This window comes from Etheostoma cragini, chromosome 16 (genome assembly GCF_013103735.1).
Source record: "Etheostoma cragini isolate CJK2018 chromosome 16, CSU_Ecrag_1.0, whole genome shotgun sequence".
NCBI lineage: Eukaryota > Metazoa > Chordata > Actinopteri > Perciformes > Percidae > Etheostoma > Etheostoma cragini.
The window spans coordinates 833,429-853,053 of NC_048422.1; the positions used below are offsets into that span (position 1 = coordinate 833,429).

Here is a 19,625-nt window from a genome sequence, read left to right on the forward strand (position 1 = left end):
TGATTGGCTGCTTAGAAATTAAGTGTTAACGAGCAGTTGGACAGGTGTACCTAATAAAGTGGCCGGTGAGTGTATACTCAGTATGTATGTGTTCAGAGTGCAGGTTAACAGTACTGACCCAGGGTTAAACGGTTAACAAACTCTAGAGTTGATTTAGCTTAGCTTCACTGTAGCTGATGCAATGTATCAATATTAAATTGACATCGATGTATGAAGCTAAATATCGTCTTAAATTCTGGATGCTGTAATACCATGAAATGAAACACGTTGTCTTTTCCTGGTTTTAATAGCTGCATAACAGTAAATTTATGTTTTTTTCTGAACTTACCAGACAGCTGTTGTATTATTTGCTTCCACCCACTTAGTCATTGTATCCACACTATTGGTGATTATTTATCAAAACTCTTATTGTGTTATTTTGTGGAAGCACCAATAGTCAACCCTACAGTATCGACATTGATGTATTTGGTAAAAAATATAGTGATATTTGATTTCTTTCCCACAGCACTGCACTCTAATTTAGCTACTTGGTTACCTCATCCACCGGCAGTCAGATTTTAGGTTATTTTAAACTTAAGTAAAACATCATAAAGTCCAACACACTGGCAACTAGCTGGCTGACAAACATCAATTAATGGTGTTTTAATCTTTAGCTAGGATTCAAAGACAACCAAAGACCTAAAGAAACCCACTGTGATCTTTAGAGCACCTCCCCTAGGTCACTGCTGTTTCAAAACTCAACTGTGAGTTTAAAAAAAACTGCTTTTAATCAAGGTAATGCGCATGACTTCTGACTTATCCCAAACACTGTTACCCACTCTTCACGTCATTGCTCTCTCCCCATCTTACCCAAGAAAGTAAACCGTGCGAAGAAGGCGGCCGAGCGGAAGCAGAGCAGCGGCAGCAGCATGACGATGAGGTAGAGGGGTATGGTGTTGGTTTTGCTCCACCAGTGTTGAAAAGAGCTGCCATCAGAAGTGTCATTTCCACTGCCACCGATGAATAGTGTGCTCATGGTATGGTTTCCTCCAGGGACAGTGTTTGGGTATGGACAGATGACTGGGGATCACATCAACAAAGCATTGAGATTATTATTAGGAAACACAAAGTCATATTTAAGAAGTGTGCTGTCTAGACATTGCAAGTTGCAGAATAGTTCACAGAATCTGTGGTACTGTGGTGAGATCGACCTATCGCTCAAGTCCAAGAAGTCATTGTGCCAGTACTCTAGGTTGAAACAGTTGGGTTAAAAAAGTAAATGAACATTTTGTACAATTTAGCCTAATATACAAGTTTTTGGGCAAGGCTTGATAACAATTTTAGAAGAACATGACAGGTCTTTGACAAAGTTGGACCAAAATTGTTTAACAAGCAGACAGTATGACAATAAGTGCAGGAATTGAAGACCAAATTCTCACAATGTGTATTAAGTTGCGAGTTGAATAGGGTCAGGGACTCACCTTTATCTGAGCCGTTGGTTCCGAACTCTGAATCTGACATGTTGACATTGTGAGCATAGTCTGTAGACAGGAGAGGAAACCATCAGTTCAAAGCTCTTCTTGCATATTTTAGTGGTACAACCAATAATAACACACCGTCTCTGCACTAAATAACCATTATCTATAAACTGATATGTCATCTCAACATTGCTATAATTACACTTTCTCTAAACAGACAGAGCCAACCATCCTTACTCCCGACCACCATCTTGCTCTGTCTTCGGTGAATCATCTTTAGAGTGAACGTCGGTGCAGAATATGAAATGTCAAAAGAGCTTTGGACTCTAAAAAAGGTCAATACTGATCTGGAAATCCATTTTATTTGCAGAACAGATAAATAACCTATGATGTAGTGATGTCAGCCTGCTAGTTACAGTAATTCTTAATGCAATCTTTTAAATGTCAGCTCAATACAAAACTCAATTTTCTACGATTGTGCAAATATCCTTTGTTGTCATTGTCTATTGCCTTCCTGTATCTGTCACTTTAAATAGGGACAAAATATACTGAACGTTATTCTCACATCAAGCCTCATCTTGCTCAAAGGACAGTGACCTAATGAGAGAGAAGTTTAATCTGAGTAAGAAGTTTGATCTGCTTAAAACCTGAGTGTTGTAGAACATAGATTGTACAAAAGATACAAAATTATTATATGTTTGTACCATGACAAAAAGTTCCTAATGAGCCAAATTTTACTAACTTAACCTCTCAAGTTAATAAGTTGGTAATAAGTCAATTTCTTTATTGTTTTGGTTGCCATATTAAAACTGGCCAGATGAAAATTAGCCTGTTAAGCTAACTCTGTCTCATTAAGTTACTTTGCTTATAATTTCTCAACACCGTCCCTGTCATCTAAACAAATAAAAAAATGAAAGCCATTACAAAGTCAGTAACACATTGTACAGACAGCAGTGGCCACAGTACAGTACCCAGAGAGTGCCAGGTGTTAAGATGCATTTCAGACACCACTGACAAGTGTGGGCTTTAAAGTGCTGAGTTGTCTTTGTTATCAAGCAAACTGAACTACATAACGAGTGGATACCTCTTTTCTGGTAATGACAAGAGCATTGGGACTTACTGTAGATGAACTGTCCGGTGTTATAGAGGAAATTGGACATGAGGACCCAGTAAACCACCATGGCTCCAATAAGTGACACCATCGAGAAGAACAAGCTGGACCACTTGCCAAACTTGCCAAAGTAGAAACTACAAACATCGGGGAATTCCCAGTCGGATGTGTCCTCACCCCCTGGACAGAACACAGAAAATAAATACATGTGGAAAACTTTCTTTCATGTCACAGACCGTATCTTTGGGTACATTCTCTCTCCCTTTCTTTCTCTCATCACTCCCTCTTTCTCTGTCTCTCCCTCTGTCCCTCCCTTCCTCTGTGTCTCTCTGTCTGTCTGTCCCTCCCTCCTCTCCTCTCCTCTCCTCTCCTCTCCTCTCCTCTCCTCTCCTCTCCTCTCCTCTCCTCTCTCCCTCTCACCTGGTTTACAGGAGCAGGATCCGTCCACAGGTGAGCACTGTGGACGGATCCTGCATTGGTTTGTATCAGAAACATGATTTAATACATTTTCAAACCTTAAAAAAAGGGTAATTTCTGTACTAAAACTTGTAAGCCACCATAAGCAGAATCATTTATTCTAAGTGTAGCTGGACTTACGTATTGCCTTTGGTGATTTGAGAGCAATGTAACAACAGTAGAGCATCAGCAGGCCTGTGAAGATGAGGATGAGGATCCCCAGAGTGAAACCAGCCTGAAGGGAAAAAGACAACAATGGCTTTTCAGATTTCACTTTTGGTCTGTAGTCAAATATAATGAGCAATGATGCAAAGCAAGTCACTTCAGCTGCGGCTTTGAACAAGCCAAGGACTTGAAGTATGTGGAATAAAGCGAATCACCTGCTTTATACCCCAAGGAATGCTTAGTATCGATGTGCCCATCATTGTGTTCCATATAGCAAATCTGTGAAGAGAGAAAAGCAAGGTGATAATCAAAGCAAGAGAACATTTAGCTCAGGTTCATTAACTGATAATTAGACAGTTTAGCTGACAGGGCTTACATGGTGATGATACTGGGGTTTTTAGAGGAGTAGTCGCTGCCTTTCACCTTGAAAGCTGTCCCCAGTGGGCTGTAGATGTAGAGCTCCTCTTGCTGGGGGATCACATGGTTTGGAGGACTCTTAAGAAGAAAAAAAATAACAGCCGGACGCTAAAGATAAATCCCCACAGGTACGTTAGCATGAGCATGTATGAAAAAATTAAGGCTTTACGTTCACATTATGGTTGTTTATTAGACAGACGCAGGAAAACAATTCTTACAAATAGCACACTCTACTAGTAACAGTTCATTAAGCGAGGATTACTTTAAAGTTGAAACGCATAAAAACCTCAAGAACGCCTCATTGGTTTGTCTGTAATCGGCATTAACTAAAAGAATGACCTTGCAGCAAGGAAGGTCAGTCGGATTGCACTGTACAAGTTAAGTGTGATGATAGGGGGAGGACCAAACCCAATGGGTGTGAAATTCATAAAGGCTAAGGGTGTCCCAATGCCCACTTTCAAAGGCCGCAAGGGTGTTAGTACACACTTACCGAGCCCTTACCATGAGTCTGCGTCGACGCACACTTCACCCAAGGGAATTACCCACAGTTCAATGCGTTTATCGCGGAGACCATGGGGAAATCCTAAAATTACCTAGGTAGATAACAGTACGCCACGCGACCACGGAGCGGTTTTACAGCTTGTAAAACAAGAACCTGGTTCCAATACATTTGGAACTTCCTGGGCCTCGTCCGCGTAGAAAGCGACAAACTTAAAATGAAAATACTCATATCGGTAGGTGTCAGTAACATCTTTGTTATTAAATGTCGCCATGGTAACAAGGGATTTTGTGAAGTGCTGTCCCAATCCCCTTTCATTTTCCATGTGGCCTCACACACTCACTTACTTAGCACCTGAGATCCATTAAGTCTGGGAGTCTTTAGTACTCAGGGCTCACTTTGGGACAGGGCCAGTGAGTGTAATTAGTTCTTCAAATACTAGAGCTGTACCTTTTTTTTTTTTACTTTGAACACTACACAGTATGTGTATTTACTGCATTTAAAACATGTGTATCATTATTATTTACTTTAGTTAAATCATGTTGTAAGTTCCCTACATGTGAATTTTAAGGACTAACTTGTTAACTTGAAACAAGCTCAACATGGTCTTTGGTTAAGGGCTTACTTGAGAATTACTGGTTGGAACACCTGTTGAGATGTGTTATGGCTCCACCTCGCGGTAAAGAAAATCATTTGCAGAATTGAAGCTTGATTTACTGGTGTGTGTCAATACAATAAATAAATAAATATATATATATATATATATATATATATATATATATATATATATATATATATAAAAACCAGATTATTGAATATTATGGTTTAATATTGGCTAAGTCGTTTATTTGTGTACGGGTACCCCCAGGGTTCTTCAAATTAAATATAAGACTTTTTAAAACCTTTCTTGAAACAGGATTAAACTGAATGCAAACCTCACGGCTTTGTGAGTAGTGTGTACAGTAATAACAAAATGAATACTGTATATGTGCATGAACAGCTCTTATTCTATGAACTAAATTTACAAAAATAGAAGAAAAAAATGTGTCTATTAGAATGGGTTACAATTAGTTCTACATGAACTATATAATATTTGATGTCATGTAACTAAATAAAATGTAAATAATTGCTTCAATGATTGTTTTCATCCCGCTTTTGAGTCTAAAGGTTGCATCAAAGGGGCGGGGGATAAGGAGCAGGGCTCCGGGGAAAATCTGCATGAATGGGAGGGAGGCCAGGGGGGGGATTACCTAGGGAGTTAAATGTTCTAGGTTTGCCACTCCGGGCACAGGAATGAGGGTGGACTTCTTGAAGCGCGTGGTTATGACACACTAAGCCAGTGACAGGTTGAATATCATTGTGAATACCTGGTATACTGTTGGTCAGCACATAGTTGGAGGACCTGCTCCCTGAGACTGTCAGGTCCTGCTGCTTTCTTGGTATTCGCAATCTTGAACCTCCTCCTGACGTTATTACCAGTAATGGAGATATGGTGAGAGATACACCCACCCACCCACCCACCCATCCATTAACCACAGCTTCAGTTGTGTCAACTTTTTGGCTTCAAAGCAAACAACATTGTTTAGCTCAGAGGAGGGGGTGGGCTTGTAATCTGTCATGGTTGTTAGATCTATCATTCTTCAGGAGTCTCCCTTCTGGAATTGTAGATCTACTTTCATATTTTGAGAAATATTTGAGGAAGTCTCTAATCCTTTTAAGATATTAAGTAAATATTTTTTTTTATATTTTTTTTGAGGTACTTTCTCATTATGTTGAGATACTAAGTCCATATTTTGAGACAAACTGTACATTTATAGAGAAGGTAGGCCATTATTACTAATATTTACCACATGACAGAATGAGCTACTCTACTTTAAACTACCTTTTAAAAAAAGAAGTGGTCAATTGTGATAGATATATCCCACCGGACAGAATGAACTTAAGGTGTAATATGTAATAGTATTTAAAATAGTTGCTGCTGTAAAAATTTTAAAAATCTGGAGAGCATTGTCTCCCCCGCCCCCTCCTCCCCAGACACGTTGGTTGCCAGGCTGTCCAACTCGGCGTCCTTTTGGGCTCTAAACTGTCTCCATTTTTCTAAAACCTCTCCAATATTAACCCGGGTTTATAACGTCTCTGGTCACAAATGTTAGAAACATGTCATATCGACTGTTTTACGTATTTGTCCCATGACGATAATTTATTCTTATTGATAAGCCTACTTTCTCCTTAAAAACATCTTACAGCATGTGTAGTCACGTGACTTTGCCCAACCCAGTCAAACACATGTAAAGCATAAAGGAGGATATCTAAACGCCAAGTCCGAGTCAACTAAGCAACTTGTTCCCAAAAAAACGCAGTGTCAGTCATCTGGAAACATTTTGGCTTTAGAAAAGATCATTTAGAACAACGTGATTAATTATTGTTAATTTCAGTATCAAGGTAAAAAGTGCAGTTACTGGTGTTTTTGATATAAGGTCATGTCGTCCGGCCCTTTGTGTAGGTACTTAGTGCACTGTGCTATAACACCGTACTAGGTAGCGATGCAACCTACTAGCAGTCTGTCAGAAGAGGCGGTCAGTCTGCTGTAGTAATGGACTCTGCTGTTGAGGATGGCGGCCTCTGCAGAGACTCTCTCCTGCGGGTCCTCACCTACGATATTCCTGGGCTCTACGTGGAAGGGCCTAGAAGAAGCAGACACAAATCATGACATTCCTAGCAATATTCCATCTGTCAAATCATTTTTATAATCCATTAAACGCATTATTTGTTCCAGCTTCTACAATGTGATTCATAGTATCATTCTAAACTGAAAATCTTAAAGACAAAAGAAGCAACTTGTTAATTGTCGTCTTGGGCTTTGGCAACTAGTAATGGGCATTTTCGGGTTGATTTCTGACATTTTATAGACACACAAGCATAAAGAAATTGTGGGGCTGAAAATAAAAAAACATTTAAATACACCCCTAAATTTGATTTAAACAGCACAATTCCTTTCTGATTAGTTCTGAAACCCTAAACATGTGTTGGCTGAAGGAATTCACACACAATAGAACAAACATACATGTGTGACTTGCTGGAAATCACATTCACGTTTGTGATGCCTTTATGTGCTAGAAAGCTAGTTGGTCACTGTGAAATACCTAAGTGGATTAAAATTAACAAACTGTTAATACACACACACACACACACACACACACACACACACACACACACACACACACACACACACACACACACACACACACACACACACACACACACACACACACACACACCTTAGTATTTGCTTGTCAAATGAATTCCAGGCCACATGTGTGGAAGGCACCTTATCTAAAAAAAACTTGTGTTAAAGATACTGTAACTAACACGCACACACGCACACACACACACACACACACACACACACACACACACAGTAAAAGCTTAATGTGTATGGTTCTTACGGTTATAATCCAGATACTTCCATATAAAATGTACTTGTAGTATTATATTGTATGTGGTAGGAAATACATTTGAGAAAAAGTAATTCCACATTTGTCTTATATTGTTGATATAGTATTAACTCTCTGCCAATTCTTTTGTATCTGAATCTTTCGTGATTATATGAAACTATCAAAATGTATTGCACGCCCGCCCAAAGCAGCGCAGAAGGAACCATCAACCCATGACTAATGGTTACAAATGACTACCATAAGGATGATATCGTTGCTGTAAGCTTGTAAGAGACGATGTCGCTATCGCAACGACTCACACAAATTCAACAAATCACTGTGAAGTCTGTGTGAACCGCAGATTTGACACTTTGACAAGAGGCTGAGCAAAGTGGAAACTTCCCAAACTACGCTGGTTTAAGATAACAATGATTTGGGAAGAAAATGGCGTACTTTGAAGACTACACTAGATGGCAGAATATACGCATTGTAGGGATTTTAGAAAATGAGGAGGGCCCAGGACCAACAGAATTGGTCTTGGCTGAAGCTCGTTCCTTTTTTAAAAGTTGTCTCTAATGCTTAAACATCTCACCTTCTCCCTTGGTTGCTGTTTTTGGTTGGTTTTCTGATTCAACACGATCTGTTCCCCCTGCTCATTTGCAGAGGGTCATTGACTTTTCCTCTTTTTTAGCTAGAAGCTTCATTTTATTTAAATGGAAAGCTGCTACTGCTCCCTCACATCCCCAGTGGATTAGGGACTTTATGCAGAATGTTAAACTGGTTTAAAAAAAAAAATACCATCATCTGTACCATCAACAGATTTTACAAAACCTGGGACCCTCTGATAACTTATGTGAGCAAAAACTGAATGTTTACACCTGCCCTGGGTCAGTCTTTCAATAAAAGAATGTTAGGTGCTTTTTTTTTTATTTATGTTTTTTATCTATTGTCCCTCTGTTGTCTGGGACAAGTCTGTCAGGTTGATTTTGGGTTTGGTCTGTCTTTATCCTTTTCTTGTTGGGATTGTTTTTTCTATGCTCATTTGTAAAATAGAGAATACGATTTTTTATGTGATAACTGGAAATGTACAAATATTGTTTTAAAAAACAAAATAAAACACGGGGAAAAAACCTTCAGAAAAATCATAGAGAAAAGTGGAAAAAACAAGCACCAAAAAAAGGCTGAGAAATTGGCTAAAACTTCAAAAAAGCCTAGTCCAAAGTCACACAAACTTCAGAAAAAGTAGCAAAGACTGGGACAAAAATCCTTTGAAAACCTTATTGATACCTAATTGATATGCGGGCCTGATCAAAATCTGCTAGGTCTGCTGCTTTGTGTTCTGCAGGATCAACTTTATCAACCAAAGAACATGAATATGATGAAATACAATCCAGTGTGAGGCTTTCTGTTGTCCGGTATGTGGCTCTGCATCCACCCTGAGTGTTCCAGTAAATGCTTGGAACTCTTTCATGTGGAGCATGTTGACTGTAGAACATGAACCTGTGTGCTACTGCACAGGAGAGACGGATTATTCTCTGTCACGTGCACACTGTACAGCATACTGTAGTGCCAGTAAGTACTGTCCATTGATTGGTGTAGTGTTTCAGTGTAATCTACCTTTTAGCCTTGAAGTCGGGGGAGTCTGTGGAGCCTCTGATTGAGTAGCTCTCTCCGGTCTGCTCGGAGCTCAGCAGAGGCCGGCTGTCGTCGTCCTCCATGACCGCTGACATTCAGCTACAGCCTCTCAACTCTCATCACCTGACTGGGAGGAAAACATGTTGTAAAATGTAATCAGTGACTGTCACACGGCAACCATGTTATGTGCAAAGTGCAATATATGGAGTTGACATTACAGTTAACTAGGACTGGGTACCGCCACTGATTTCCCAAATCAATTAACAAGATCACGGTTTTATTACATCTCGAATTTACTGCAGATTTGGGATATATATATATATATATATATATATATATATATATATATATATATATATATATATATATATATATATATATATATATATATATATATAATCTGCTGCATCATTAAAAGTATCAATTTATTACATTTAAATTGACCCTTAAATGGATATGCCAGTTTTTTCCTTCCTGCTAAAGTGTAGAATAAGTGGGATTTATACTTCTGCGTAAAATCCACGCCGTGGCTATGTGCATTGGTACATGGAGACACGCCGTAGTGTGACGTGCACCTCTCGAAAAATGTAACGTTGCGGCGACGCACGTTGTGGCATCTCCCGACTCGTTTCCTGGTTCTCCTTCTCCATAAACAACATGAAGTCAAGGAGAGGGTTAACTTCTCCTGCTACAGATATACCACAGTGGTCAGAAAGAACAGGGGGCGCACTTGTTTCTTCCACTGTGATTCTAGAGCAGAGGTGGGCGTTTCTTTTTCCCCAACGGGCCACATGTAAAACAGGGACTGTTGTGGAGGGCCGGTCCTATTGGCTAAACTCAATTCTGCTCAATATTATTTAATCTCTTTACGGTCTAAGCTGTGACTGGTAAGGGCACAAATGTTATGATTAACATGAAAAAAACTGAAGCCGACATAGTACAAAATGCAATTATGTAACTATTTAGTAAACATCCATGAATGCAATTGTGACCAAAATGTGCATGTTTTTTTTGCCCTTTTTCAAAGAACAGTCAATACTTGCTCTGAAGCTTATTAACGTCACTCTCTCACTTGTCCCTTGCTCTAGACTTGGCTAATCCATTACAGTGAATACTGTGTCTGCTGGATTATTTGTCTCAAGCAAAGAGTTCCAAATCTCTGGAAGCCGACTTTCATACAGATAAAACCAGAATAGACCACATAAACCTGGCCCGGGGAATATAAATGATGATTTTCAGGAACATGCGCCTTGTAAAATTAATATTAGCTGAAATGGTGAAGGGAATAAAAGAAAATTTGTGTTGGCCTACTATTTTCTTTTTCCCCCCTGTAATGTTACTTGTGTAAAGCCTCTGTGGGTTTCATGAAATGTGCCGTATGACTAAGTTATGATAACGTTGGTTGCTAGGACAACCTCTTAATGTTCTGGCTCGTGACCCAGTGACGGAGGTACCAGGTCTATATAGGTTCCCGTACGCTACACTGGAAATGCAACAATGCATCTAGAACGTATTCTCTTATTGTAAATAAGTGATTTTCTATCTGAGTAATAGATTCATGGCGACTACATGACCTCGGGGAAACACTAACTCAGTAATCTACAGTGGACGACACAGCAGGGTAAAGAAGAGAGCTTAGGACAGCAGGTGGGGTAAGAGCACTACCGCTGTGGTCCAAAGGGGGCGCTAGAATCTACACAAACTGACAAAAACTAAGTAAAAGTACTGACTGTAAACAAAACAAAAAAATTCTATTATAGTAGTAAAGGTTATGCATTGAAAATGTAACTTAAGGTACAGTATGCTATATGACTACTGTACTAAATCCAACAATGACCCTGATGAACCCAGATATAGAAAGCTGAAATACTATCTTTTCTGACAACAATGCTAACGCCAGTATTTTCTCCTCCAGTACTTTCTCCTCCAGTACTTTCCGTCCCGGGACGTTATGTCTGTCTGTGTTTGGGCCAGTGTGTTGGTTTCAACAGTTGGACAGCCAGGGCGGGTTACCAGATCTATACCTGTAAAAACATAAACCCAGCGGGCTACAGCTGTAACATTAGTACAGCCAGGAAAGCAGCAAACACATCAACAGAATCAACGGAGATAGTCTACCCCACCCCAAAAAAACTGGAGAAAAACATTGGCGATGGATTTGAAAGATGGAGACAGCGAGGAGCCCAAAAGGACGCCGAGTTGGCTAATTTCCTCTTGAACAGGTACGCATTAGTTACAGAGGACTGGCATTTTATGTCAGGTCCACATTTATGTACTCACATTGAACTATATAGAGTACTCGAGTTAGTGTCTCGCAAAAAAATGAAAGACACAGCCAGTGAAGTGATCCCAACGGGTGCTGGCTAACGCCGCCATGCTAACACATCATAACCTATCGATACACAGATGCCAAGTATTGATCTATAATTATATATGTGTTGGTCAGTTTGTCCCATTTTGCATTTTTTGTTTCTTTTTAGACAGATGTTGACAAAGTTTCCTTTTGGGGACATTGTTTAAAATCTGGAAAAAAAATCTGAATTTGGAAAAAAGGTTATAAATTGCATTATATAGCAAAATATTGCAATTTGTTTAAAATCTTAATAATATCGTATTGTGGCATAAATATGGTGATTGGTGATTTCAAACCCTACATGAAAGTGGGTCTGTGGGCGGGGTGGAGAGGACGGCGAGGCAGTGGGGTTCAGCTGTTGTTGCGGTCATTTTAAGCAGGAAGTCAGCGTGTGTGTCAGTCGGGTACAGAGCTCCGCGTGATCACAGGCTTGTATGACGGTCAACATGACCTAAGCTAGCTACTCTGCCGCGCAATGTCTAGCTATGTGACACTAGCATCTAGCATTGTTGTGGATGCTGCTTTCTCAACCTGGCAACCCCCCATGACCTTGGATTCTGGGTTAGAGTTGGCGGGGGAGACGGCTCTTTACAGCATTTTAAATTTGGACTCCAGTAACTATTTTAAAACGCTAGCTGTGAGTATTACATAATGCACCTTTAAGTCAAAGTTTGTAAGTATCATCAAGAAAACGTACTTAAAAGTAATTTAAAAAAGTACTCATTTCCGAAAAATCCTCACATTATAGAAACAGGAGGGAAGGAATTTTAGTTATGTCAAATTAATAAAAAGGTAATCCTTTCAGCTGGACATGTAGGTTGTTTTATTGTTGGGTAGTTTAACTGTAGTTTATACACTTTGTGTGCAAAAATCTTAATTTGTTAATTAACTAAAACTTTAGATTAACAAAGTGGAGAAAAAGTAGAATATTTTTCTCTGAAATCTAGCAGAGTAGAAGTAGAAAGAGAAGAAAAGACTCAGTATATTACTTTTATAGTATCAGAATGTAGGTTCCACCACTGATAATAACCTGCTATTTCACTTCTTATCTTAGAAACAATATAATGTGCTACCTGTAGTAGTGATACTCCTACACAGATATGACCATGAAGCTTCCTCACCACAGAGCTCCTACTTTATCAGGTATCAGATAACCTCAGACAAGGCACGTGACACCCCAAATAACCCCCTGCAACAAGTAACGTTCCAAACCCTGTGTTTATGTGTTCTAATATTTGGACTGTGTGAGGTGTTGACTTAAAGATAGCATTTTCTATTACAAAACCTACTCCTGTGATATTAAGAAACATATAGAGAAGACGTTCACGTGAAACGTCGCCTGCGTCGTTAAGCTGGAATTCAGTTCAAGTATAAGAGTCTGTAATGATTCAGCAAACTTAAGCAAAGGGTGTAACGTTAGCGTTCTTACCGTATGGCGCCTTTCTGTTCCCCTTCGTTCCAAATTTTACCGTAAGTAGATAAACGTCACGTTACCTGGCTGAATTCAGGTAACAGGCTAACGCTACTAGCTTGAATGACACGCCTTAACGTCGGACAATGCCCTCGCCTGCTGTCATTTTAGCACGGTCAGCATGCTGGCATCCTTACCAAAAGTCTGCGGTGACGTGCTCCTTCCTCCCCTCAGCTCATCTCAGGTCTGCTCTGTCAGCAAGTCCGCCGAACGGGAGTGGAAACAAAAAGCAGACGTCAACACACGGCGGCGGCGGCGGCTGCTACTGCTTATTGCTTAATACTCTGCTTCTCTGTAATAACTCCAAAAATCAAATATAGGCCTACAGAAGACGCTATCTAAATAACAGCCAACTGTTACTGGCAACACAGTCGGAACGAAGACGAAACGCTAAGTTGAACGTATATATTTCGCCCTCGCGAGCTGTGACTGTTGTTATTTATAAATTATCTTCTTCTTCTTCTTCTTTTAAAGGCGGGCTACAAACCAACTTGTCTGTGTATGCCGCCATCTACTGTACCGGAGCGTGTAACTGCATGCTCCTGTTAACCCTTGTGTTGTCTTCCCGTCAAAATTGAAAATCCACTTTTATTGACGCTTTTTTTCTCTCCTTTAAAAAAATAAAACTCCTTTATAGGAAATTATAACTAATGTTTGAGTTAGAAAAGCAGAAATTAGGAATTATTTAGACTAAAATTAAAGGAGCGGATGTTGATGATAATCACAGACTGGAATATGTCAACTTTTACTCACTACCATTTCAAAACACTTAAACACTTGGTTTACAATATTCTTCTTTTTTTTCTCTTGATGTTTTTTTGTCTCTTCTTTGAGATTTTTTTTCTCAATCCATGCAGACATGCCCCCCCCCATGTTGAACCCAAAGTTAAACCCTAGCTTGAGTAAGTGGTTCTGCTCCCAGCCCACAGAGGCCCTGCTTCTAGTTTGGCACTGGTTGGAGTCTTGAAATGAAACAAAAACAAATTGATCGATAATCCTGTAAAACATTTAATGAGCAACATAAAACGGAAGATGATCAGTACAACCAATAAACATACAGTTTCTTTTTTTCCCAAATTCTTTTCCAGCAACAATCAGCACAAAGTCTTCCAAACTCAAACAACGGAACTTTTGAACACTATATTTATGTTTGACGTCCTATAACTCCGCCACGTAGAAAAGAACTTAGTTAAACACATACGTAGACATCTGAAGAATTAAGAGTACAAAGTGATGTCATTAAGATTGTCGATGGATCTTTTAGACCTTCGTCACAAATGCAGTGTAACTGTGAATGACTTTTTTCAATGCCAATTTCCACGTTCAGTCCCTGTGGCCCCGGGGCTCCTATAGACTCAGGACTTTATCAAAGTGAAAAGACGACATTTACAGCTAGACGTCAGCGTTTGTGATCAGGTAGGATATCTGCCACCTTCTGGTCTTCAGTCGGACATTCCCAGCTGACAGAGTGGAATAACACGCCCATGTCCGACTTTATGCTCCACTGAAACTTCCTCTGTCTAAGTTAAAATGCTCCTTCCCCAACAAGCTCTCCGTGTACTGTCTGTTTGGAGAGGGCTTGGACCGGGTACCGGTTTCAAGGTATACCGCGGATTGAAAACGTTTCCAAACCACTCCAATGTTCTGTTGTACTAATCCTGGGGTATGAGCCGTTTTTTTAAATAAGTGGTCACGGACATAAAGTGCAGTTTAGAAGTCAATTCACCTGCCAGTGTGTTTCAAAATAAAATACACTGTGTTCAGCGGGGGAAGAAAGTTGTTTGTTACCCAGACCTTTCCAAATAATACATTTCAAACATTTGCAATCCCGCAATACCGTGAAACCGGGATATTTGGCTGAAGGTTACCATACCGTCAGCATCTTACACCGGCCCAGAGTTGGTTACCTTGGAAACTTGAAGGGGTGTTGCATTTTAACCAATAGCCAGTTGGATTTTTCTGATATCTTTGGAAGGCAGCACTCATTTGAGAACAGCAGTAAGACATCCATTTCTCTTTTTCTTCTTCTTCTTTTGATAGTTCCTCTTTGCATGCATTCAGCTGGGCTCCATTGAAGCACCTTTATATAATGTAACATAGCACCATTTTTTCATATAGTTTTCCTGTTATACTGGGACCCAACCATTGGCATGCATACACTCTAAACGTAGTTTTCTTGGTTACCATTTCTAAAACGTATCATTTCAAACATTACAAGGCAAGTAATGAATATTCATACAGTACTTTAACATGTAGAAGATGAACTAATACAGTACACATTAAAGAAAGTGCTAGAGTACAAATCCTCCTTGTTTTTTAAGTCTTACTCTACAGGACTAATAGGACACACCAATGTATTACATTACATGTATTTAAATATACACTTTTTCACATTTCCATTATTCACTTCAGTTCAGGTTTTTTTTTTATGATTACCAGACAGCTATATCTCCACATTTCCCACTTGGTGAACAGAAGGCAAAACTAAACAGCAAACCAGAACGTCTTCTTCAGTGTGCATACATTCACATCACACACGTACACACACACACACTTTGTCCAGGTGAATCCCACCTCGGCACTTTGATCCGTTTTTAACTTGGCTGTGACTGTGCCATCCAAACGTTATAGTAATACATGTAAGTGGACTGTTGTATAATTTCCATATTTGTTATAACAAAGCACACAGATTCAAATAAGCAAAGGTTCAGTCAAATGGTAACGGTGTTTTAAGGCGTCAGGGTTGGACACGTTGGACCTGTGTTTACAGCCCAGTCCTTCCATCACAGTCCCACATCCTGGAGCCCTTCTGCGGACCGTCCACTCCAAACAAATGACTCACGAGACAGAACGGAGCACACAAGCAGCGTAACAAAACCCCAGAACCTGGTCCCTACAAGTCAAACCCTCAGCTACTGTTTGTACTCTCCTGAGCGCGGCGGAGAGCAGCCGTGGTCGACCTCGGGCTGAACGCACTGCTTGCTTGATGTGCTTTTCTACTCATGACGGTGTCATCTGCATATCATCGGTCTCTCCCTCCGCGCACTAGAACCGCTCAAATCAAGGCCGGGTCGTGGGGCTAAGACTTCCAGAAAGCCAGTGGACATTGACATATGAGTTGTTGTTGTTTTTTTTAACGTGTCAAAAACGAGAAATAGGAGCACATAGGGCTGCTCTGACAAAACTAGGTTAAATGTAAGTTAAATTCAGTTCAGCTTAAACACGCTGTTGACCCTGGTTCTTCACTGATCTTCCACCATTGGAATCACGGCTTAAAATCAGCACCATCCACCAGCCAAATGCCGGTAAGTGAATGCAAGTGGCTGGTAAAATTGCATCACTCTCCAGCCAAAAAAACAACCAACCACCGGTCAATCTATTGAGTGGCTGGTCAGATTTCAGCATTCTCTAGCTTTTGGACTGGTGGACGAAAGAAGATCCTGATTGGATTCGGATGTCCCGGATAAGTCAGGCTGACCACAGCTGCTGCTCTCTGTCACTGAGGAAGACACTCATTTCAATTTCAAATTGCACACGTCTGACTTTTACAGGTCCAACATTTCTCAGCTATTTGACTATAAAGTGTCATGGAAAGAACCATGTGACGTCCCACTTATTATCAGGGAAATTGAGAAACTGATGATTCAGAACCGGAAAAACCTGAAAGGGAGTGCACCTGAAATGTTGCTGACCATCACACGGGATTCTTTCTTTCAGTCTGCGCGGTTGATTGCAATTGCGTTTCCCATGTTGTCTTTTCTATGTGACGCACGCTGGAAGAACACACACGCCACCACGTCACGCTAAACGAAGCGCCAGCATCACACGTGGCACAGTTGTATGGCTGCTGTGGCTAAAAGGCCATCTTATTCATGCCAAGAAGTTTCCAATTTGAATTTTTGAATCATCTGTTATCTCAGTGTTTGAGGGTTGAAACCGTCCATTCTGGTGGCATGCTTTAAAAACAGCTCAGCCGTGATGTAAAAGGACTTGTTAGTACGGGGATAAAAGCCACGCATCGGTATGCCTCTTTAAGGGAAACACATAACAAATATGAATATATTACAGTAAATCACAACTTTTTATTATGCAAATTAGAGACTTAAATGTTCGATTTATTGTCATCTATTTATTTATATATGCCGTCAGAACTGGACCCAGATCATGATGGGAGTTGTGTGGGACTGCAGCCCGTCAGATTCTAGAAGCAGGGATCCGTGATTGTCACTTTACACCGAGGCATGGCTAGGATTGGTCCCTTCACGTCAGCTGATTCGAAAGCAGCGGAACAAAAGTGCAGCTTTTATTAAAGTGCTTTTAGGAATGCTATTTGGAATACGAAAGACGGATGACATTATTCCTATCCAGGAATTCACGTTCCACTTTCAGGAGAATAAATATCATGTCTTTATCTTAATATCGTGGCTGAGGCAAGATTTCATCTTTGAGAAAATGTGCCGCTCGAGCCAAATTCACTGGATAGCAACGCAGACTCAAATCAATAGAAAGAATTGAATTTATATATTCTAATTCCACATCATATTTTTTTAAATAAATTGTGCTTTGAATTATACTTCCAACACTGCTATATATATTTATATATACATATATATTTTGCCATTCATATGAAAATAAAACAGCTTCATGCCCTCCACCAGACAGTACAGCAAACACACCACAGCCAACTACTCCCGTGCTTTTCACGCACCTAAAGGCATCACAAGAATCGCCTGCCACCAGTACAAATATGTCAACACTACTTTTTCTTACTGTTTTTTTGCATTTCCCCCCCCCCCATCCTACACCAACACTAGTCATTTCCTTACATCTCAACTCCATTAAACTGAGAGGGGACAGCATTAGGAGGTCCACTAAGACAGAGGGCCCGACTCAGACATGTTCCAGTTGCTTCTGTCCAGACGTGGACCATGATGGGCTAGAATAGATGAAGCTTCTTTTTCACATTTGGATTGGATTTTACTGAATGTTGACCCTAGGAGATCTGTCTTATAGCCTTTTTAAATTCAAAATTTGGCGATTCCTACCATGATTCTGTTATCACAGAAACTACTGGGCTCTTATATTAAGTTAAGCATGAGAGCCAGTGTAGTTCAGGTAACTCCGTCCTCTGTGTTTTCAGCCCGGCTATAACTTCATTTCACTATTTTGAAATATTGGGTTCGTTTGTCTCGTTACTGACAGCACTACACATTAAAAAAAAGAAAGAAAAAAAAAATACAGAGCTACGTGTTGAAATCAACCTGAATTCTCTTTTAAATTTTCCTGCAAAGAACGTGTACGGGTTCCATACAATGGTCATGCATGGATCCATGATATTTTTGGGCATTTGATATGTTAAAAGAAAACCATATTTCTGATATTAAAAAACTGAGGTTAGGGAACACGGGTCTAATTTGACCCAAGAACAACACAAGGGTTAAATGGCCAAGTCCTGACTCCAGGGTCGGGAATGAGCAGAGTAGCAGCTGTAGTGGGACACTTTAGACCCAGACTAGACTAGTCCCAGTCTGAATCGGGCTCTTTGTCATCAGTGACTTCACACAGCTTACATCCAGTATACATGGAGCTCAGTGGACAGCCATCCAAGCAGCACTGGATGGACTGTTAGGGACACATGGGTAAGACATGGACACTCTAAGACAACTTCATCACGTCCTTATCAGTAGGTAGTAAAGGTAAAATACACCGTTCTGCAGATATGACAACACTTGAGTACGTTTACATTGCACGCTAATATTCCACTATTATTCAGAATATGACAATATTCAGAATTCCATGTAAACATGCATATTCTGTTTGGACATTCTCCGAGTATAGCTTTCTCCAATTGGGATGATATGCCCGTATTATTTGGGTTTTAGAAGCATTCTTTGGAAATGTGTCAGAGCTTTCAGACTCAAGCTGGGTTATCACGTCAGTTTGAGATAGTTCACGGCCTCTTGCGTTGCTATGGTTACTGTACACAAACCAACAGTTTACACAGCCACAAACAGCTACTTTGAAACATCATTGGACTTGGATGTGAACAGGGGTTTTTAAGACGATGGATGAAGTAATGAAAGAGGGAGGCTGTGTTCACATGGGCCAACAGGACCACCACTGGGGGAAAAGATAGAAAAAATCAGGATGTAGGGAAAAAAAAATGGGAATATTGGTGGAATAGTCCCTTTCATGTGACACGGAAACCACTTTGTTAGTACTGTCTTCTTCGGAATAAGGGCAAAAACCGATAGATCCCGTGCATGTAAACGGCCCAGTCTATTCAAGCACTCAATTCTACCCAAGCTACCAATTCAAGGTCAGGGTTTCTTCCTTCACCTATCTGTTAATGCCACATGAAAGCAAGAAACAAATCAAACATTAGTATCTGAATGTGACACGAAGCGTAACATGACACGCGGACTACACGTGCCTGTGTTGGGTAGAATCAGAAAGGGAGAGGTATCACACTGGCTAATAAATGTATGGACTCATTTTTGTCTCCTTTTCCAACTTTGTCAACGGGTTGGGTGCATTGCCACTGACAAGAAGCCACACACACACACACACACACACACACACACACACACACACACACACACACACACACACACACACACACACACA

General features: G+C 40.3%; 1 protein-coding gene across 3 annotated transcripts in view; it reads right to left on the reverse strand.

Moving 5' to 3' along the window:
• slc38a9 (solute carrier family 38 member 9) overlaps positions 1–13,448 on the reverse strand; it is a 19,928-nt gene extending 6,480 nt beyond the window's left edge. The window contains exons 1-9 of one of the 3 annotated variants that reach the window (XM_034896430.1): positions 13,138–13,448; positions 9,157–9,302; positions 6,660–6,789; positions 3,566–3,684; positions 3,405–3,468; positions 3,166–3,259; positions 2,578–2,748; positions 1,461–1,520; positions 850–1,059 (exon numbers count right to left, since the gene is read on the reverse strand). In XM_034896430.1, the coding sequence (XP_034752321.1) occupies positions 850–1,059; positions 1,461–1,520; positions 2,578–2,748; positions 3,166–3,259; positions 3,405–3,468; positions 3,566–3,684; positions 6,660–6,789; positions 9,157–9,269 (961 nt within the window). In that variant the 5' untranslated portion in view covers positions 9,270–9,302; positions 13,138–13,448. Of the gene's footprint in view, positions 1–849; positions 1,060–1,460; positions 1,521–2,577; positions 2,749–3,165; positions 3,260–3,404; positions 3,469–3,565; positions 3,685–6,659; positions 6,790–9,156; positions 9,303–12,956; positions 13,116–13,137 lie in introns of those variants that run through there. The other 2 variants (XM_034896431.1, XM_034896432.1) reach the window with 2 other exon arrangements.
• Positions 13,449–19,625: the final 6,177 nt, after the last annotated feature.